The sequence below is a fragment of the Stenella coeruleoalba genome, assembly GCF_951394435.1.
Source record: "Stenella coeruleoalba genome assembly, chromosome: 20".
In the NCBI taxonomy this organism is placed as follows: Eukaryota; Metazoa; Chordata; class Mammalia; order Artiodactyla; family Delphinidae; genus Stenella; species Stenella coeruleoalba.
The window spans coordinates 7,146,319-7,169,775 of NC_137166.1; the positions used below are offsets into that span (position 1 = coordinate 7,146,319).

A 23,457-nucleotide genomic window follows, 5' to 3' on the forward strand; every position below is an offset into this window, starting at 1 on the left:
AATGAACTTCCAGTACATAAAACAAAATTACTTTACCATAGACAAATTTCAGATCAAAATACAACACTCTGTTTCTGTTTTCTTACAGTTATAAAATCCAGTCAATACAAACTACATAAAAAAGATAAAACACTTTCACTGATCCTTGGTACAAGAGAACAGCACGAATGCAGTTATGTTCCCAAAGCACAAATCCTGTGCTCGTGAAACGGGGTGACCCCGTAGTTACCCCACAATAAACCAAGCTTGTAAACAAAGTGCGTGCTACTTAATTTTAAGAAAGTTAACATAGCCTGTTTGCATCAGTATTACTTGTAAACCATAAAGCAACTTTGTAAGAAAGGTCACTAATTCAAAATTACTTCAACTTCACTAAAATTTCGTACCAGCAACGGAATAGACAACTACTCCACAGAAGAAACGAATACGCTTGTACCACAGGATGTTTGAGACGTGATGTTTCAATGAAATCACATTAGCACAATTTCTCTGCTATCCTACTGAATTCGGGGAGGATAACTCTACAAGTTGCAACTTCCCAGTACTTGAAATATTTTGAACTTTCCATAGCATGTCTTTTGTCTAGCTTATGTCTATTTCATTGCAAATCTCTGTTTTTTTCAGTAGTAGGTCTTTCTTTAAAGATCGAGATACCTCATCTGAACACAAGTAACCTCATCGGAATACACGTCTAAGTAGACTGCTCAACTTGGAATCTTACCAGATAATAAAAGCTGCAGGATTTAAATTAAAAACTCTTCTGTATGTACCATGTCAGAAAATATAGATATGTTAATTAAACAAAGACTTGCGTTTAAGAGGATGAGTTTTGATACGGTATTTTGGGAATCTGGTATTCATGGACTTTGCTTTATGGTATTAAAAGCATTGAAAATGACAAAACAAGAGTGTGCTGAAAACTGGTTCTTGACAAGGGCAACTGTCACATATGGCGGCTGGTGCCGCACAGGCAACCAGGCAACAGGAGTGTCGCTGTTTGTTCTGCCGGACCAGGGCCCACTGTGAAGATCAGCCCTGAGTCTGGGAAAGTCAAACTGAATTTATGGCCCTGTTTCAAGGAGTTCCCTTGGTAGTCTTCTCTCACAGCGGAAGACTGGGATCGGTGAGAGAAAACCAATGAATGAATCTACACGTTTTAGAATGAGTGATGGATGGACCCCATTCACAGACAGGTACGAGCGTCTCTGTCACCAGGAACATACGGTGTGAAAATGAAGTCTGCCAGAGCCTGCTTGCGTACTTCTACAATAGTTTCTGATGAGGATGGGAGGGAAGGGGTGGAGGAGGGAGGTGCTTTTGTTAAATCCACTGATCACTCCAAGCTCTGCTGATGCAATTGCAGAACGGGCCGCGACAGGTGTTCAAAATGTTCTGCCGAAAACACGATTATTTTTTCATGGTCCTCACAGTTCACAAGTGGTATGATCGAACACAAAACAAGTACCGCTATATCACTGGCGACTTGAAGGGGTACAGGAATGAGGAACCAAACAGAGGCTGTGTCACAGATGCGTCAAAATGAAAGGAATCCCATCAGCAGAAAAAGCCACTGATATTTAATGAAGCAAGTGTTGCTAAAGCGCCTGTGCTTTTCTCAATAAAGGCCACTTGAGACATTTCCCATCATAACATCATCTACCCCATGCAACCCGGCTGATTTGCTTGCACGGAGCACTTCAATTTTGAGGTCCCCTATAGGAAAACAATGCTGTAAACCCACCGACACTGAAGGTTTGTTTTTAAGCTGATGATACATACCCTTTTGCCCCACGTACCAGATCCTACGTAATTTTATACAAAGCATAGAGTCCAATTCAGTGAGCATATGCTTAGATTAACAAGAATACATTTACTTTCTAGAGTTTTTTCTGAAGCAAAAATTCCTTTTGAAAAAAATACATAAAGATGGTCTCTCTCTTACTGTAAATGAGGAATTCTAATTTCCGATCCTAGTCACAATTTGGAGTGCAGTGTGTTTTTAATCAGAGCTAAATAAGAGGAAAGGACGAGGTGGAGCCCACGCGGCGCCTGGCAGCTGGGTGCTGATGTGGTATGTCTGGCATCTGGGGCCCCTGCTTCTGGCTCAGAGAGGAGCCCTAAGAACCTCCGGGGCAGGTGTCTAAGGTGAGGCCGCCTGGGGCCCTGGGGAGGCTGTTCCAGTCTAGCTGCTTAAGGAGCCGCAGAGATGCACCTGGCCATGCCTGGGGTGGGAGGCTCTGGGCCCCGGGTTCTCACGTGGGAGGAGCAGAGCAGTGCAGACTCTGGGAGCTGCCCGGCCTGGGCCACCGCTCTGGCTCTCTGGCGGCGGAAAGTGCTGGTCACAGAGGCCAGGTGAGGGATCCTGGAAGAATGCTTTTTCAACACGTGTTTTAGGCTAAATGTCTGGGGAACTAGAAGAGCGCCCCCCACTCTTTTGGTTACATAATTCAAGCAGTTAAAAAACCAGACTGGGAGAGGCCACGGGATAAGAACAGAGGGCAGGCGAGGATGCGATTGCCAAGAAAAGTAGGTAAATAAGCGTACACTTCAGAACGCAACCGAAATACCTCCCCCATCTTGACTAAAGTTCCTCAACCGTCCAGAAAGAAGTGTCAACTGCAGGAAGGGCCCATGTCCTCGGAGATCCCACCCACAGTCTGTGCAGGCACAACGGGACATGGGGAGGAAAGTGAGCACTGGTTCAAACAGAGGGTTAGCAGTGAGTGAAGACAGCCGAGGGGATGGGCAGAAGGCACACGCCCGGAAAACAACGCGGACAGCTCCCTCCCTTGGACCTGGACCTGGACCTGGACTTGAGTGCCTGTCCCAGCCTCTGCTCAGTCCCTGGGCTTTGGGGCAGGTGGGGTCGGGAGGAGACACAGAGGGGGAGTGGCGCCCCTGCAGCCCCGTCAACTGGGAGGAAGACTGCAGGGGCTTTCACAGAAGCGGGAGGGACAGAACCTGAGAAGAAGCAGGTCCTCTGGAAACGCTTCTCCAGGGATGACAAAGTAACCCATCAGCGAGGTGCCCATTCCTGGAGCTGGGAGGGGCTGGAAGAGGTCAGCCGACCCAACTCCCGCCAGTGCACGGTCCCCTCGACGGCATCCCAGGCCCTGCTTAAAAGAGTCCGATTTTTACTTACCAGCTTTCTTACGCCTGCAGAGGCACTAAGGGATTTAGAACAAAGAGTATATAAACAGCAAGAATCACTGTCTAGTTAACATGGCTTTAGGGAAATCGCTAGAAGTACGTCTATTTCTGAAGGTTCTGCTGAAGCTGGCTGTAGCCGTGGGCCAGTGGCTGCAATCAGGAGGCGGTGAGCGAGCAGAGAGGACGGAGCGGAGGGAGGCGGGGAGAGAGCACACGTCCGGAGGAACAGAGGCCCTTCTCCTCAAAAACAATGTGAAAGCTAAAGTACAAACGTTATCCCCCCACACACACTTTTTTACTAAACTGTTCACAGAACCTCATCTGCAAGAAGCTTTGGAGCCTGTGACAACATCCTGTCACCGTGCAAGACCCCCATGGTTGACACTGTCACACCCACTAGTCACAGCTGCACGGGGCATCCTTGGGGTTATTCTCAGAGCTGAGCGCTCAGAACCACAGGAGGCACCCATTTCATCACGAGGCAATTCTAGAAAGTTCTAAGAGCGACAGAAACATTCTGCCTCTACCGTTTCTGCCTCTCGGCTTGAGCAAGGCGCTCTGGGGCACGCCCATCTGCTCCTTCTAAAGCCCCCCCAGCAGGCCAGAGCCTGGGGCCTCCAGAGAGCCCACCACCCCGGCTGTCATCCTCCAGGTGGCCTCCCAGGTGCTGGTGCCCAGAGTCGGCAGCTCAGTGCAGTTCCCAGGGCCCATCAATGCAGCATGTGGATGGAACAGACTTCCTCTTCGGGCTACCAGCCCCCAACACAGACAAGGGCACTATTTTTTTAAACAGTTGGCTTATATTCAAATTATCAATGATTTCCCCGCCCCCAACCCGCCACACACAATTTTTTCTTTCCCTTTCAATTGGGAACTATCTTCTCTGAACCTAGACATAAGACTATATTTAGCCATGTTATTAGACTGTAAAAAAAGCACTGCAGACCCTAACACCCAACACTTTCCTCTGCCGTCTATAGTTTTATACAAGTTAGTAGTGAAAACGTCAAAAACGCATACTGCTAGATTACTCCATCCGTGCTGACACAAGAGCCCGTTCCTATCAACACTGCCTGGGTATTTCTCAGCCCTTTTAAACCTATTTCTACTCCCTTTCCTCAATCACAAAAATATCAAGAATGACTTTATCAAATGCCTTATTGAAGTCAAGATAAGCTGGGTATGTCACCTACCACTAAATTCACCAGTCTGTAATCTGAACTGGAAAGGAAGTGATTTTATAAAAGGATTAAGTAGCTCACTTTTGGTATCACTTTGTTAAATAACCCTTCTTTACCTGAAGGTACAGAAGTTCTACACACACACACACACACACACACACACACACACACACACACACGTAACACCAAGTTTCTTTGTTTGTTTTTAGGTTCCACATAACATCCAAGTTCAGAAAGCATAGTTCAGGTATACTGATCTCAAACAGAGATCTAGAAATCATCCAGTTTATTGGACTAATATAGACTACTACCTTTAATATTTTAGGGAAAAAAGAAAAATTCAACTTCAGAAAAGAGTTTTAAATATTACTAGAGTACTTCATTAGGCAAACCCTGAAATAAGGGATATTTATAACCACTCTAAGTATTCTAAACACATATTTTGGGGTGTTTCCGCTGTCTAGAGTTACCTTGAATTGAGGTCTTAGAGAAGTAGGAGGAGAACGGTGTCATGGATCCAGAAAATAATTTTGGAAGTGCAAATATGCATTTACTTGTGTATTGTGGTGGCAGACGTGAGAATGAAGAAAGCACTAAGGGTGGGGACACTCAGCGAAGGGCGAGAGCTAAGACCATGAGTGACTAGAGGCTGAGTCGGGCGGCAACGGCAGCTGAGATCCCAACCACCCCATCTGTGTGCAAGACACCAAGTTCTCACCGTCCTTACTCCACTGATTCCTCACAGCAACCCCAGCAGGTAAACACCCATCATCTCTTTCTACGGGGTAAAGAGCTTTGAAGCTCACAAAGCAGCCAGCGGCCAGCATCTCCAAACCCATGTGCACCCGGCCCTGAAGCCCACGCGTGCTCACAACCATTGGGTTCACGTGGGACAGTACAGAGAATGTTTACAGATATTTTCCTCAAAACAATTACAATACAAAAGCTTGGGGCTTTAGAGGGGTGAACCTTGGTTCTCTTGGCAACCACCTAAGGGAACGCCTCATGGCCGACGGCTAGAAGCCCCCGAGGACTTTGTCAGCAGCAAGCCCTTTAGTCTACAAAGCACAAGCACATCCATTAAATCTTAATGCACAAGGACAGTTAAGGTTTTAGATCTCACCTGGTATGTAAGTTATTCCTAGTATGCTAGGTTTTTAGGAATGGGCATAACTCTTTTTGGCCATGAAGGGTACTGGGTAATTCCTATAAGAAGTCACCCCCGGAAGGGAAGGTCTGTCTACGAGAAGTGATGGGCCCCGCAGCTCCCCCTCACTCACCAGCCAGGTAGGCGGACAGATGCTGGCGAGGACAGCACCCACACGTGCCCTGTGCAGATGGTGCGTACGGGAGGAAGCTGGGGAAGTTCCACTGACACACAAAACAAACCCGATCACTCGTGATTTTAAGCGTAATGCAGTTCTATGTTGTTTGGTCAACTCAGCCCTGCCCTTTCAGAGTTTCATTTTAAAACCCCAGGTTATCAGAACTAAAAGAGAAGAGGAACTTCTTGATGAGCCCTCCACTTTCACCAAAATTAAGATTCTTGGGAAACAAATTCATGAAACTACACCTAACAGACCCTTAAACTGCTCCCAATAGCACCTTATAGAATAGGAAAAACAGTAGCCCCAAGCATCTAAATCCCAAACACTGGGTCAAATTACAGATAGACAAGATTTCCTGTCTGATCTGAATGACGATGGCAATGAAGCCCTCTATTTTACACAGCAGTGGTGTTTAAATATACTACTTTTCTACGTTATGAAAACATAGCCTTGTAAAGACTCTTTAAAGTTCAAGTTGAGTTTCAAGTAATCACTTTGCAGCAGCTCTAGGAGAATTATTGTTCCTCCTGATTAAAAGTGCCTATTTTTTTTAAAAAAAGTAGTAAAATGGAAACTACGCCTTAGAGAATTGTATTCCTCAAGGCCACTTACTGCTTGTTTCCAGGCTTTTGTTAAAGGACAGAATGTGTTGAATTCTTCTAAACTGGCAGGGGATCAAGCACAACACTACATAATGAGGTAGCCGAGAACAGCGTCTTTCCTATAAACACGAAGAACAAGGGAATACGCGCATGTGTAATTCTCATCCGATTAAACAGGAAACATGATAAAGCAAACTGTGAACCAAATTCCTCGGTTTAACTTGAAAAAATTTAACCCAAGGTTCTAAGGTACACCTTGTGTGTGATTGATGAGTGAGAGGAATAAAAATAAGGTACTTAAAAAGCTGTACTGATATGCTAAAAATAAAGTTCTAACAAATGTAATTCACCAACCAGAAAGAAAGATGAACCCACAGCCACTCGGGATTTGAAGTGGCCATTCATTTACTAGGGTCACAGGAAGTGGCTAAGCTTTCTCCGCGTCATCTTACGCAATGTGTACCCAGACTTCGTGGGCTGTCACCCCCTCCTACCTGCACCTTCTCTAATTCAGATCACAGTGATTTAAGAGTCTACAACAACTTTGTTGGGCCATGAAGACGTCAATATCAAAAAATTATAATTAGCCTAAATTTCAGGTGAGTAGCAATTTTAAAAGATGAGTTTTTATCTCAACATGAAAAAGAGAAGGCAACAGACATTTCTCACTAGATCATTATGCAACGTTATTAGATATTTGATTTCATAAGAAAGGGAAGGAGTTTAAAAATCCATTCGTTTAGAGAACTTCAATGATAGAATTGAAAAGAACTAACTTTCCTAAGCAGTATGCATCAGTCCAAAGAATATAGAGCTACATCTGAGCTTCTCACACGTCGCATACTGCAGAGACCAAGTCGAGATATGTTTAAAATTAAAATAATAGAATTACCTCTGAAACAAAATTACAAAAAATTTAGAATTTTTACTAGCTGGTTTGCCAAAAAATAGAGGAAGTCTCCAGTTCAAGACCAGGAGGACTCCGCTGCCAGCAGGCAGGATTAACTCACCTAAGTTCACACTCCCCTCAAATGTGGGCAAGTGGGGCATTCCTCACCCTTGTACCATAAACTTCTATCAACCAGCTCTAGGGAATACTTCAGGGATTACTAGAAAGCTAGCAAAATGCTTCCCTCAACATTCTAAGACACAGTATCTTTTCCCTTACTGGTTAGATGTGGTAAGAAAGGGAAGGATAAATGAAGCTTCAGCTTTTAAAAGTAGAAACAGCTTCTCTCTCAAACACAAACGCTTATGATTTCTGTTCTTACAACTTTAGTAAATTCTTAAATTTCCCACAGCTAAATGACAAAGAAAACCAAAGATCTTTTAGTTTATATTTGTGCAACTTGCAAAGGATACGTTTGGGGGTTTAAGTTATACCATAAATGATTATCATATGATTAAAAATACTTGTATGCCTAAAAAATTAAGTGATATTCTAATACACTGAACAGTGAAACTGATAATCCAAAGACCAGATTCCACTTTTTGGCTTCTACTCACATCTGAAGCGGGGAATGAAGCTGTATCTACTGGGCCTCAAAGGCTGCTTTCTGTCCAATGGAGAGCACTGCACCCATCACAGAGATGTGAGGATCAAAGCAGTACGTTCTGGAAAAGATTTTGAGCCCCATAGAAAAAGCAGTGAACAAAACCCAACATTAGATGCCGTAAACATTATTGGGTGTGCTGAGTTCAGAGTCTCAAAAATCCTCCAGAACATATGGAGACCACAGAGCTGTGCGTCACATATAAGTCAGGCACTTTGCGTTTTTTATTCTGTACTGGTTTCCCACTCTGTATTATGAGGCCGGCCTATCTGTGTGCAAAGTTTCTCACTTAAAAGTAAGTCCCTTTCAATCCTGTGTAGAACGTCACCGGGATCACAAGGACACTGTATTTGTTGGTCATTTATTGACTACCTACTGTGTGCCAAGCACTAGGATTAGCAGAAGACTAAAGTAGGGTTCCTGCCCACAAGGAGTTTACAGTCTGGAGGGAGGGCAGGATTTCATCTGCCTCACTGTGAAGCTCCCCAGAAACCCAAGCAGAATTCTGAGTAGGTGCTCAATCAACACTGTTGATTAAACCCAGGGCGGGCTTTTCTGTGCCGGTTGGAGTCTCTTCTCTCACGGCTCCAGGGGCAGCTACTGAACCAGAGCAGCCTCACCTTTCCCTTCCCTTCCACTGGGTGCTCTGTACGGGGGTTCCAGCACCTTCAAAACTGATGTGGTGAAAGTGCTGCCTCATTCTTTCCCCGGATAATCACATGTCTTCACCTGATCACAGGCAGCCTCCTCTTGAATCAAGAAAAACAACATTCCGGAAGGTAATACCGCAGTGTTTTTAATGCTCCTTGGAAAACTTCTGGAGATCCCTGGTTTGGCGTAATGAAGCAGGAACACACCAAACGGAACCCCAAAGGACCTAAGCAGCTAACACATTTCTCTAAAAACCTAACTTGCTACCCTGAGTAACTGCAGCGCCACAGCAAAGGAGCCCTGTCTTTACCACATCGATATAAAGGATGTATCTCCCAGGCATTGCCTAGGGGACTCCTCACTCATAAATGACAAAATGGCACTTCCACAGCATCACCGAAGAAAGCGCCGTCATTAAAGTGGTCGTGCAGGATAACAGAACACTTCAAGGCAAGCAACACGCCGTCCAGCATCCCCCAGATACTCTCTTCTGCTGGTTGCACAGTTTGAAAAAAGCCTACTGTCAGCTATCAACTCCTCATAGCAGTAAAAGACACGAGGAATTTAGAAATTTCTTAGGCCAATTCTTTATAACATACCAACTATGAGTTGGTAAACACTAACACTGTTTTTAATATGCTAAAGAAAAGAAATGCAAACGCCAAGTAAAACTTACTACAAACTACAAATACATCAATATATACACTCAACATGAGTTAACACAGTAGTATAAACTGAAGGACCACAGGCTCAAGAATTTATCTGAAGCACCAGGAGACAATAATATATGTAGTTTGGAACGACAATTCCAAAGCTAAACATATACAAACAGACTTAGCTAGTCACATCACACACATACACACACTCACACACACACTCTCTCTCACACTTTTACTCTCACAGGATATAAGCACGATCACAAAAAAATTTAAAACTTCATTTTAAATTAAACACTTAAATCTTTGAAAAAAAATCTGTATTTGGATGTGTTAAACAAAGAAACAAACAAACCTACTTTAGACCGTAGCCTAGAAGAAATACTTTAAATTACTCTGAGCTGAGACAACTTTCCTTCTGTTGGTGGATAATGAAAATAAATTGCACTTCCCCCAAAGATACTGTATTTAAAATTTTAAGATCTATCTTCTGCTGCCAATTCCAATATACACCTGATAAAAGTGCCTAATGGAAAAAGAAGTATCAAAAATTTACCAAGAAAGGGTATTTCAAGGCATAAGTGGATGGTTAAAACACAAACCTGTGTGAAATTAGTTAAAAATTTTTTCACGATACTAAAGTAACTGTAATTTACAAAAAAGTCATGATTAATTTTGGAATATAATAAAACTAAATACATGCCTACATTTCAATGTAATATTTTTATATTATTATATAGTAAAATAACAGTTTGGCACTTAGCAGCTTTTCTTGTTTATTGCATCCCATATTATGCAGCAAATTTAATTTTTAAAAAGTTACCTAATTTCTGCAGCTACAGTGTCAATGAACTAAATTAAAAAAAAAAAACAAAAAACTACTTTTATAAAATGAATTGACCAAGTCATGCAGGCACTGGTAATACTGCAACAGGGACCCATTCACTCCTAAACAATGAACTGTCTCCTTGGAGAGGCCTGGCGTAGCCTGGGAAGGACTTTAAATTTCAGAAATTAAAGAAAAGAGAATTGCTGACTGTCATGGCTTTAATAGGACATCAGTTACCACTTTAACATACCTCAGCTGTGGCTTCTGAAGGCCAAGGTTCTGTTCTGTATGGGACATTTTATCAAAGAAAATCCACTTTTTCAGAAATTTATTTCCTCTAAAACTAACATCTAGTTGTACAAAGAAAGTTTTCTTTCTTTGCAGTGGCCATGCAGTTTGCTTTGATTAGAAGACACCCAAGGTATCCTGGGGAAAGCATGCAGACAACTGCTGACTGGTACACGGCACAAAGCAAAGAGGCTGGCTTTGACTTACGCGTCAAATCTGACTGTTACGTGAATGGCCGGCAAATCTGGCCCAGTGCCTCTGACAGAGAAGAGGAAAACCCTGTACCTCCTCTTACCCATGTCTCTGCCAGGATGGAGAGTTAATGCGCACACACAACATTCTTTAGAATTCCCACAGACAAGGCTGCTCAGTGACTTTTCTAGCGCTGGATTGACTTCTACTGTTCCTGGGTGGGAAAAGACAAGTGATGTTTCACATGCATGGGTAAAGCATACAGACATTCCAGGTAGGAAGTTTCTAGGAGAAATTCCTATTCTCAAATTTATAACCAAAGGATACACTTATACATCTATTAATCATTAAGACTAAATGCTGCTTCTTATAGCCATATACTGGGGGGGGGGGGAAGCTGTAGAAAACAATTAGAAATGAAGAGCTCTATATTAAATTGATTAGAAATCTGATATTGCATACAATTCAAATGATGAAGTCATCAAGCACTTTGAACTCCTTGGTTTCACACTAAGGTGGTATAATTCGAATGGAAAACAAAATATCTTACAAGGTAAGTACCACTAATGACAGACTTTTTCCCCTTTGAGGAGTGGGGTTGAGTGGGTCGACATGGGAGTGAGAGGGAGGGAAGGAGGAAAGGATTAATTTGCTCTACAGGAACAGAATGAAATTAAGTTGAGGTAGTTTATTCTACCAGCCAACCTTTACTTGTAATGTAGTTTGTCTGAAACTCGTACTAGTGAACGGCATTGAGAAAATTCTGCTACAAAGACTAGATTCTTAACGTGGATTTGCATTCCAAGACACGTTTTCAAATCCTAGACAGTAGTAAACAAGACTCTGTGTGCTTTCAGACAGATTACTTTTAGAAGTTTTTGATCCCTATATATTTCCTCTGGACTTTTTTTTTTTTTGGTCATAGCAGACCTTTATTATTTGTCCGGCTCAGGTCCTTCTTTTACAAGATCTCCTACTCACTAATATCCTCATATTTATAAAACAGTTCTGGTTAGTTGGAAAGGAAGACTGGCACTGCATGAGATCCTTCGCAACCCCAGAAATGACGGCATGACACATCTTCATCTGAATTAACACAGAAGTCAGCAACTTCCTTTAAATTCATGGGAGGGCTGCCACCTGACTCCTTAATTTATTGACTCCTTTGGATTACTAAGATAGAATGTCATAAAAGAGAAATTTTATCTTAGTTTCAATTCATCATAATTTAGTTTAAAAAAGTTTCTTAGGACGGACAACTAGTAGTAAGTGGAGACTAACTGGCATTGAGTCCAATCTAACATTTTAGGCACAAACCTTAAATTGCTGGGCAGAGTTAGGCATAATATCTCCTTCCAAGTGCAGTGGAAAAGCAACCCCGGTATGTTTGGATATGTTGATATATGCATGTTTGCTCGTTTGTTAACCAAAGCCAGGTACTCGAACAGAGCGGTCAGGCAGACGTGAGTTCCCCGCGGGGAACATGCACCTTGGTGCTATAACTTCCTGATTTTACATGACACGGATTCCCACTTCCCTTTTCCTCTGACGCTGACTAGCCCGGTTGGTCTAGGGACACATCTCCTGGAGGAACTGACTCCTCCTCGTTTTTTTTCAGCAGTTACGTGTTCTCCCGAACAAGAGCTGGAAGCCCAGGCTTCTAAGCGTTAGAAAACCACTCGTGTTACCGCACAGAGGCCGGCGCAGAGCAAGGGTCGCCTGCCATCTCTGTCCCCTCGCAGAGCGCCGCGTCCCGGCGCGCTTGGTCAGGAGCTCCGCTTCCGCGCCGCGGCCCCGTCAAGGTGAGTGAACGCGGATGCGGAACAAGCCCTGCTGAAGCTGCAGGCGGAAAAGCTTGCAATTCGCAATACGTAAGGCTGCACACCCGGTGCGGCGGAGGTCGGAGGGGAGGAGGGGCTTGGTGTGGTGCCAGGTTCCCGTGCTCCTTTTGAACTCGCGCACGTAGTCGTAATTGGTACCTGCGCCGTGAGAATAAGCAGAGGTGACACACCGTGCCTCGGAATCACCGGGAAACGGTTCCGACAAGATCACTGTAACATTCTGACCTGTATCAAGATCTCCGATGACATAGATACTGGCTCCTATGGGGACAGCTCCGTACACAAAAGAGGAACTGGCGGGGATGCATAAATTCTGGTCATTAAGATAGATCCACCTGAGAACAAACAGAGGGACAGAATGAAGGAGGTCAAAGGGTGTCCACGACATCTCAGCAGACTGAGATGACAAAACTCTGAGCCACCTACAGTACAAGGCACGACACCGACACCCCTCTTCCGCGGACACACTCATTTCCTTCCTGTCACTGAAGACTTAGTTGTGTCTGTTCCAGAACGTCGCATATAATGCATCATAGAGTGCACTATCCAGTCCGCTTCCTTCACTCAGCACAGTGTGAAGGAGGTTCACCCATGCTGTGGCTTCATCGTTACCTCATTTCTTGTAATCTTAAGCAGGATTCCATTACATGGTACAGCAGAATTTGTTACCCATTCACCTGTTCAGGTTCATCTGGGCAGCCTCCAGTGTCTGGCTATTGTGAGTGAAGCTATTTTGGACTTGAGAGGGCAAAGCTCTTTTGTGGGAATTGCTTGGTTATACGGTTATACGGTTATGGAATTGCTTGGTTATACGGTTATACGGTTATACGGTTATGGAATTGCTTGGTTATACAGTTAAAGGTGTATTTTCTTTGATAGGAAAACACCACACTGTTTTCCAAGGTGTTGTGCCATTTTGCATTCCAATGAGCAACATGTGAAAACTCCAACTGCCCGCCATTACTGCCAGCTCGGGTACCGTCGGTCTTTGTCATTTTAGCCATATGAGTGGTGTGCTTTTCCCTGAAGACCAAGGGTGCTAAGCATCTCTGCATGTGCTTACTGGACACTTTACGTATCTACTTTTGTGAAATTTCTGCTCAAAGATCTGCTCATTTTTCAAATTGGCTTTTCTGTCTTCTTATTAACTTTTAAGATTCTTTTTATTTCATGGATACAAGTTCTTTGTTGGATACGTGTATCACAAATCTTTTTCCCAGCATGTAGACTGTCTTTTCATTATCTTAATGGGGACTTTGAGAACAGAGATTTTTAATTTTGATGAATTCCAGTTTATCATTTTTTTCTTTTTATAGTTCATGCTTTCTTTCCTCCTAGGAAATCTTTGCCTACTCCAAGGTTGCAAAGGTTTTTTAAATTAAAATTTCTGGAAATTTTATTGTTTCAGTTTTTACACTTAGGTCTTATGATACATTTCAAGTTTACTTTTGTGTATGATATGAGGTATAAGAGTCAAGTCCTTTTTCTCCCCCATACGGATACCTAGGTGTTCCAGCATCACTTGCTGAAAAGACATTTCTGTCCCCACTAAATTGCTTGGTACTTCTGTTGAAAATCAATTTAATAGCCACTAAAAGGAGCCAGGGCTCCGTGAAGAAGTGGCTGACTCCACAGAAGAGGCCGAAAATTCAAGATGAGCCTGGATCATCTTGCGCTGCCACATAGGAAGAGCTTAAAACGGGATGAGCTGTGTCAGAAGGACACCGGAGCTGATATGCAGTAGCTCCCAATGGCCATGGTGGGAACAACTGGAGCAACACAATGAATAATGATAGTCCTGGACAGATAACTCACAGAATAAATATCCATAAGTCCATACTGATAAAAACAAATGACTGAATACATTAAAAAAAAATTAGGGAGAAGGGGCAGGTCTTCTTTACAGAATTCCAGCTGACAAAGGTAGGAGGAATGAGGGAAGCAGAAAAATCACCAACAGGCAAGCAGCACAGTGATAACTACTGCAAGGCCAGTCCACCAAGGATGCTAAATTAGTGGTGAAAGTTTAAGGAGAAACAGTATATTCCCATATTCTCAAATTCTCTCTTCCAAGATACTCATTAATTACAAAGGGAGAAGTAGTGACTTTACAATGGGGAAACCCAAAAGATGCCACCTTAACCAAGTCATCAAGATTAGCATCACCAGTAACGAGACATTATCGACATTCATGCTCCCCCTGATGCCGGGCAGAGAAGGGCCCAGCAGCACTTCTGTGGGATTCCCGGCCCAAACGCGCAACCTCAGCCTCATCGCGAGACGTCATGAGACAAACCCACATGAAGAGACATCCTAGTAAAAAACTGACCAATAACCTTCAAGGGTGTCAAGGTCATGAAGGACGAGGAAAGACTGAGGAACCGTCACAGATTAAAGGAGACCGAAGAAACTCAACAACTGAAAGCCATGTCAGGTCCTGGATCGGATCCCGGAGCAGCGAGAAAAAGATATTGGTGGGCAAGCTGGTGAAATTTGAATAAAGTCTGTAGTTTACTTAATAATACTGTACCTATGTGAGTATCCTGGTTTTGATATCTGTACTACGGTACGTAAGATGTTAACATTAGGAGAAGCTGGGTGAAGCTGGGAGAAGCTTTTGGGAACTCTTACTATTTTTGCCACTTTTCTACAAGTCTAAAATTATTCCAAAATAAAAGGGTTTTTTTGCTTTAAAACGAAAACAAATGACTCTGCTATGTAATAATATTTACTTAAGGTAGTCTGACCAAACAATTTCCCTGTAATAGCTAAAGGCATAGCCAGGTCAGAGCAGACCTCAGTCAGATCTTAGAAATGTATCTAAACCCTTCAGAACTACCAGTGTCTGGGCCTCCACTCACCATCAGAGCACGAAGATGCCCTGGCACTGTTCCCGTGTGTCTAACTCTGCCATCAAGTGTCCAAGAAGCCACTGGCTAAGGTCTACAGCATCTTGATGTTAAATACAAATGTAAAATTATTTCACTAAGAACAGCACTCTTATTTCAATGAGCACTCTTCCCAGACTGTTATATAAAGTAGTAGCTTCCATATTTTTAATCCCAAGAAACCCAGAAGCAGAATGATTTGCCCAAGATCGTGGAACCACTCAGAAGCAAAGCTGCTGTAAAGCTGTCATACCCCTGAGTACCTTTACCTAACATCCGATTCCTCGAACATCTAAAAGTTGATTGGAATCAAGCAGTTTGCTGGGACTGGGAGTTCAGTTGGGCCCCTGCCTCCGAGATGCCTCTAATAAATAGGGAAAGGGAAACGTCTAAGAGCTCTCAATGCAAAGCGAAAACGGGGACCTGAACAGGCCTTTGAAAGAAAAAGTTGGGAAAATGTCAAATACAACAACTGGTTTGTTCATATTTTATGTCTTCAAGGCTAAATAAACATAAATAACTAAACCTCGACATTTCAATTCTTCCCAGGTCCTGAATCAAACAAAGCCAATGAGTACCCCCCTGCCCTGCCTGCAGCTGAGCCACTCCCAGGATGACCCTGTTGGGGAGGCATACAACCCTTCCAGCAAGTTCAGCGACAGGGCCGCAGGCACGCCCACGAGGCAGCTGGTACTTCTTCTGAACTAAGACATACGCGACGAGATCATCTACCGAAAGAACGCGTCAGAATACAAGGGCATTCCTCAGTAATTCTGTAGAGGTGAGAATTCAACATAATTCCTCCCTGGAATAAATCCACAAAGCTGAAGACATTGGTCTATGTGGACTGTCTACCAAATTTGGTCCAAAGCAGATCAGTGATTCAGAGTTCCTGGGTTTCAGAAAAATAATCCTGTGTGATCTATTTTATATAATGCTGAGGCTTCAAAGTACATAAAATATGAGAATTTAATTGGATCATATATTTAGCTGCTGCTTTTAAAAATGGTATAAATGGCATGTACTTCTGCATTTCTTTCTCTACCATTTTTCACCTCGTTGACCTTGGATGACTGAGCTAACCCAGTCTCTCTTTCGTCATTTGTAAGGTGGGGACGCCATCACCAAGCTCAGGTGTCTGCTGTGAGGATGACATGGAACAGCCAACGTAAAGTACTTTGCACAGTGTCTAGTACATAGCAGGCATCGTGAAGTAGCAGTAATTTTTGTAATGGACAAGGCAATATTATGCCTTTATTACACTGTTCTCAAACGTGGGCTCCTCGGGACTTGCAGGCTACAATGATGTGTCCTCTGGTAACTCAGAATTAAGAATCCCCCCTCCCTCAAAGGAAACTTTAAAATGGGGCAAGCTTCAGAGAGAGCAGAGAGGGAGGGGTAAGACAGGCAAGGAGAGAAGGTGGGAAGGAGAGAAGGTGGGAAGGGGAGAGGGAGGGGAGAGGGAGGGGAGGGGAGGGGAGGGGAGGGGGAGGAGAGGGGGAGGAGAGGGGGAGGGGAGGGGAGGGGGAGGGGAGGGGAGGGGAGGGGGAGGGGAGGGGAGGGGAGGGGAGGGGGAGGGGAGGGGGAGGGGAGAGGGAGCTTCAGGGAGGGCTAGGCTGAGCCTCCCACAGAGAAGCAACTACAAACTCCAGACAAAATACAAAAGACAGACTGCCTGAGGGCTCTGGAGACCGGGCAGAAGCAGGCAGATTTGGGAAAGAAGTTGAAAGCTGAACAAGCACCCACATGGAATGAGTTTCCAGTTCCTTGGTAGCTCCGTCTGAAGGCAGCCTGGGGCTGGCAGCTCTGGGGAACAAAAGCCCTAGAGAAAACCCTGCCGTCTTTCTGGCCACCGGAATCAGGGGAGAGCATCTTGGGGCAACAAGGATCACTGACGCGTGCGGGGGGTCTCAGAAAGATGGAAGGTGCAGAACTAAACTGACGGACATCCACCCGAGTCACGTCTGACAGACACTGGAGCCACGAATGCTTGCACCTGAGGCTCCATGAGTCTAACCAAGTCCACTGTCTGCTAAATGCCCGGAGCAAGTCTCTGAAGCAGCAGCAAGAGACCTCGGGGCCTCAACAATGTCATGTTCGCAACGCCCCGGACACAACCCAGAATTACTCAACAAAAGAGCCAGAAAAATGAAAACCCCTTTGCAAGGAAATAAACAATCAACAGACGCCAACTCTGAGATGACTCAGATGCTGGGATTATCTGCCAGACAGGGACCTGCACGCAGCTACCATAACGATGCTCAGTGAGGGAAAGGAAAACACGCTTATGATAAAAAGATAGGAGAAATTTAAAAAATCTAATATGCTACCTGAAGAAGCTAGAAAAGGAAGAACAAAATAAACCCAAAGTAAGTAAAAGGAAGGAAATAATATAGACGAGGGGAGAAACCAATGAAACAGAAAACACAGTGGAGAAAATGAACATGGATGCGTGGCTGGTTCTTTGAGAAGATAAGCGCAGCACAGAGAGCGCTGGCGGGACTGCAAGGCTGGGGAGAGGAAAGGGCTTCTTCCCTGGTGTCGGTGGCCTTTTCCTTCCTCCATCTGCTCTGCCGCCTCCTGTGTGCCAGGGGACCAGACTGGCTCTCCCTCAGGGTGGTCCTTTGCCAGCCAGCAGGCAGCTTCCATGCACCAGCTCTGGCCCTGGCACCCCAGGGCTCTGCCACGTCTGGGGCCACTGCACACCCTCCTCCACGGAGGTAAATCCAGCCTTGCGGGGCAGGGAGGGCTCTTCCCAGTTTGCTCCTTCCTGGGGCACTTTCCCTCAGCCCTACAGGCTGTAGTCGCGCTTCCTTCATCGGCTGTTTCTGCATTCTCTCACCTGTTAGCAGCTAACTACTCTTCCTAGTTAATAATTACGTACATTAAATCTCCCCTGCAGATGACGAGGTGGTTTCTGTCTCCGGGCTGGACCATGACCGAAGCGGATTTGGTTAGGAGCAGCGTTCATCTCCCATCCTCTTGCTCACGTGTCTTACGAAGGCATCTGTAGTATGTGCTACTTCCCAAGCCTCAGACCCAAACAGCATAACATGGTCAACGGGGCAGACCAATACAGTACGGCACACCAAGGTGATCAAAATCTCTGGGGGCTAATAATATACTGCACACGGCAAAACTGACACAGTCCTGAGGCAACACTGTACAGGGGTACCGCTGGTCCTGCCAGGTACAAGAAACAGCTGCTGGTGGTCACTGCAGACTGGTGTGAAGAGAAGGCATCAGCTAAGGCAACAGCGGCACCAAGGCCAGGGACTGTGCTGCATAAAGACCCCACCCGCGGGACTGAGTCTGTGATCAGCTTAATCACCTGCTTAAGTTTATGAAAGCTCACGGTTATTTTCCAAAATCCACTTGACTTTTCTACGTTTTCTAAGTGAATTAAGTGGGCATATGATACGTAGCACGACTCTTGCATTTTCAAGTCTTTGACGGTGGCACAAATGTCTGCACATTCCTCAGGATGCAGTACTGCTTCTGGTTTTCTATCTCGGCAGGGAAGGAAAGTTCCAGTGACTTCCACTTAACCCTTGCTACCATAATGGTCCCTTACCCACAAGTCAGAGAACCACAGGGGATTCAGCCAGTGGTCAAAGATGTCTGTCCAAGTATACATTCAGGCATCAAAAGATGAAACTGACAGATGTAGGCTTCAAAGAATAGTTAACATGATTTACCTACAATATAAAAATGAGAGGGGGAGGGCATCTCGGCTGAGCAAATGCACAGAGACAATAAAACACAGGATGGCTATAAGAAGTGAGCTGGAGTACGGAACATGTGAAAAGGAGAAAGCGAAAAAGGCTCAACATTTTTCTCAACCTCAGATCGTGGAGGGCCCCGAGTAGGAGGCTAAATACTATTACCTTTACTTGGTAAGCAATGGGGAAACAGGAAGAATTTCCATCACAATGAAATGACCAACGTCAGATTAATCTTTCAAAAGCACAAGTAGGTGAAATGTATTAGAGAGACTGGTTAGAAGACTTTGCACATATAAAAGAGTGAGCTCACTGGAGTCAGGGCAGAAAAATAAAGGGGTGGGGGGGATGTGTGAAAAATACTACAGAGTTTAAAAAAAAAAAGAAAAAAGAAAAAACTTGGCAACTCATGAGATGTGAAGCATAAGAGAGAATCAAAGATGACCTTATTTTGAATATGGACCACTGGGAGGATGGTAGTACGAGTAAAAGAACAGGGATTCAAGGAACAGAAATAGAGGTACTGTCTTTCTGGATATATGAAGTTGTTGCCATGACTTGGTAGAAATAATGGCAATTTTTTTTTGCTTTCCTTCACATAGTTTTGTTTTTAGTCAGAAACACAGAAAATAGTAAGATATGGCATTTTTCCAGGAAAGTTTTAACCTAAAAATAGGGAACAAAGACAGGAAAGACAAGAGATTACTTAAAAACAGTAAATGGTCTCCAATCTAATGCAGGTTGTTCATCTGGCAACAGTCTCCAGAGTATGCAAATATCACACACTTGGAAACATCTGATCTTTAAAGAAATAAACTACTTATAGATTTTTTTTCCTTCTATAGATATTTATGGGAAAGCCTATATTTTTAAGGCAATATTGTGTGGTGGCTGAAAATGTGGACTCTGGGGCCTGAGTTCAAATTCCAGCTCTGCCACCTGCTACCTGTGTGTTTTGGGGCACATTACTTAACCTCTCTGTGTTTTGGTTTCCTCGTATGCAAGATAGGAATAAAAAGAGTAACTATATCTCAGAGGGTTGTTTTGAAGATTAAATGAGTTAATACACGGCACTTAGTGTTATATGCATGTTTAGTGTTATCTAAACAAGAATCCTATACATCAACAGAAGTTAAGCTTTCTTCGTTCTGTTTGTGAATCAACACTGGAAAGCTTGAATATAAGCAAACTAAAGATAATACAAACTTTATCTGGAAGTGCTTTTAAACAGCAAGGAAGAAGCAATACTCACGTTTAACAATTATGAACTGAAAGCAAGTAATATACTCATATCTGAAGCTTCTCAACTATATTAATATGAGACAACCTGACAGAAATCTAAAGGTTCTAATAATTGCTAGCATATCAAGGGCAGATAAAAAACTTTACAGCCAGATTTAAGTCCTACACAATCAAAATAGGGACAGAAAATGGTAAAACCATAAGCAACCCTGATTACTTCAGCAAGAGAGTTTATAGCTCTCTAGCTCACACTGTCCAAACAGTAATTCAGTCATTATGACAAAGGCTTATAACAATATTTTATCAGAAACCAAACGTACTGACCACTGCTTGTTAATGAGGTTGGGCACACTGTTTTGGGATTCATTTGGGCAAGAAATTAATAAACTACTTCATACCTTGAACAGTCAGCCCTTGCAGTAACATATTATGGAAGAGAAGTGTAGCAAAGTCCTTGAAATTCTGCCCCCCACCGCTACCAGAGCAAGCATTCTCAAACTGCTCTCACACGTTGTCTAGTAAATTTTCCTAAGACTGTTTGCTCCCTGTAATTGAAGGAAAGAGGGGGGAAAAAGGCTATGCAAATATCCTAACTTTAAAATACACTAATAGTTAGGTAACATTTATACATATTTCTAAAATCTTGGCAACCGCTCATTGTTTGCCCTTATCTAAAATAGTATGAACTTGAACATTATATTCTGGCGCCCCCTTCTGGTAACACAGTTGAAATGCTACCACAAGATTAACTTCAGCAGGGCAGTTTCCCTGTAGGATTTGAACATATTACTGCAATAACAATACTGTTTGGTGGCTACAACAATATAACGTGTCAGAGGAGGGAAGTGAGGGGGTTGGAAGGATGCTGCCTACTTTACAAGACATATGGCGGCCTGTCAGATGTTTTAAGAATCTCTGACATCACGTTTACTGAGTGTCTGACACTGGCCAGGTATGATGCCAGAAGCTAGGACCCAAAGCTGAGCTGGAACTTGTCCTGAAGGAGCTTCCGTTACCTCTATCACATCCAAGAGAGAGATGTATAGGATCCCAGACTGAGGAGCCTGACTCAGACTGCGAGGTGTGAGAAGGCTTTCTCTGGGCAGTGATGATTAAGCAGAGTTTTGGAAGAGGCCAAATTAACTGGATAAACATGGGAAGGGAAATATTAGGCAAAGAGAATAGTACAAAAGCACAGAGCTTTCTCACAGCTTACCCTTCCCCCTCCCCATATCCTCAAGTCCATTCTCTAGTAGGTCTGTGTCTTTATTCCTGTCTTGTCCCTAGGTTCTTCACGACCTTTTTTTTTTTTTCCTTAGATTCCATATATATGCATTAGCATACGGTATTTGTTTTTCTCTTTCTGACTTACTTCACTCTGTATGACAGACTCTAGGCAAAGTTAGAGAGTGGCATGGACATATATACACTACCAAACGTAAAACAGATAGCTAGTGGGAAGCAGCCGCATAGCACAGGGAGATCAGCTCGGTGCTTTGTGACCGCCTGGAGGGGTGGGATAGTGGGGGTGGGATGGGGAGGGTGGGAGGGAGACGCAAGAGTGAGGGGATATGGGGATATATGTATACATACAGCTGATTCACTGTTATACAGCAGAAAGTAACACACCATTGTAAAGCAATTATACTCCAATAAAGATGTTAAAAAAAAAAAGCACAGAGCTGAGACAATCATACCATGTTTTGGAGGAAAAAAGTCACTCAGTGGGACTCAAGTGACGCATCTGGGTTGAACAGTAGCAGAAACAGTAGACATAGGCCAAATCACAAAAGGCCATATCTGCTAAGTTAAGGAGTTTAAACTTTCTCCTAAAAGCTATCAGAAGTGTCAAGGTCTGATCTACATTTCAGAAACATTCTTCTATGGCTTTCCTATGAGTTACCAAGATTTCCGAAGTCACTGAATAAATATCTACTATGCATTAGACATAAATAGATAAATTCAATGAAATAATTTGAAAACAAAACTAAACAAAGCAAAACATGCCTTTGAAAGCATAAAGAAAAAGTTGCAGAAGCCGCATGAAACCATTCATAAATACCTTTTAAACTCATCGTGGTAGAATTCCGACTTGCAGGTTACCATCTCGCCCCCCTGGATGTCCTCACGACTTCTGACTCCCCCAAATACATACAGTTCCATGGCGACTCCACAGGCTACAGCTCCAAACCTGAAAGGCCACATAGGGCAGACTAGGTATTAGATTTACAACCCATGACCCGATTCCATAATTCCTCTTACGCTTGTTTCAGCTCTGCGCCATTCAACGTTTCACAAATACATGGGTCTTCCTTTTTCAGGAAATGGCTTATTAATTTAATGTTATATCAACCAAATGCCAAGTCAAATAAAAGATTAGCCGGAAAGAAGGGAAAAACAAAAGCCAGGTGAAGGGGGCTCTGCACAGTCCTTATCCAAGTTCTCTCACCTTCTCTCTTTCAGTGGACAGATAGCGGTCCACTGCTGGGTCCGTGTGTCATAACATTCCACAGACTCGAAGAGTTTTCCATACGATCCTCCACCCATGGCATAGATTTTCTTTTTCATAGCTGCATAGCAGCCAATCTGAAAGGAGAAAGCAACAGTGGAGGAGGCAACATTTATTATTAAAGTTGGGCGAGTAAATACCAGCTTGGCTAGAGAGCACTGGCAAATATCTGGAAAAGGATCTGACTTCTAATAGTAAGACTATGTATGGTGCCTTCCAATATTACAACAGAGGCTTTTAAAAATGAGAAGAGCAAGGTAATACACACACTGTTAATCCTCAGAAAAGGATTAACTCCATCTAATACTATTCCGCTAAGTGAGTAAATAATCCTAACTTTTAAAGAGGCTTCCCAGGCTCTCTGTTCTCACCACGATTTCAAGAGTCCCAGATGTGGACTCCTTGGAGCAAGACATCATTCAGTTCCTGCCCCAAGTAAGTCAGTCGAAAGGGCACAGACGGTGAGAGATCATATTATGAGTAAATCCCGGTACCCACGGTGTAAAATACCTAGGGCGCTGGACAAGGCTTTGGCCTGATGATGAAACTCCAGCCTCCACCAGGGAAAAGAAATACAGACGGAGCTGTAAACAGCTAACACGAGCCACTTGTTTTCATCCTACTCAGCAATGGCAGTTCTCTACCTATGGATTAATGTTTCTCCCCAGTCCTGCACAATGATTAAGAAAACAGGTTTGGGAGACCTGGTTCCTTCCTAGGTTAGTGCAGCCACAAAGCATTTATCAGGTGTGGGCCTCGGACACAGCAGCGCTGCCCAGAGCCCACTGCCAAGGTAAACGCTCTCACACACCGTTTCCTAGCTTG

General features: G+C 43.7%; 1 protein-coding gene across 1 annotated transcript in view; it reads right to left on the reverse strand.

Annotated features, from left to right (window-relative positions):
- Positions 1 to 4,032: 4,032 nt before the first annotated feature.
- The window catches only part of GAN (gigaxonin), a 61,968-nt gene continuing 42,543 nt past the window's right edge, over positions 4,033 to 23,457 (reverse strand). Inside the window, exons 8-11 of the mRNA XM_079907884.1 lie at positions 22,573 to 22,709; positions 22,186 to 22,314; positions 12,497 to 12,606; positions 4,033 to 12,409 (exon numbers count right to left, since the gene is read on the reverse strand). Of these exons, the coding sequence (XP_079764010.1) occupies positions 12,228 to 12,409; positions 12,497 to 12,606; positions 22,186 to 22,314; positions 22,573 to 22,709 (558 nt within the window). The 3' untranslated portion in view covers positions 4,033 to 12,227. The remainder of the gene's footprint in view (positions 12,410 to 12,496; positions 12,607 to 22,185; positions 22,315 to 22,572; positions 22,710 to 23,457) is intronic.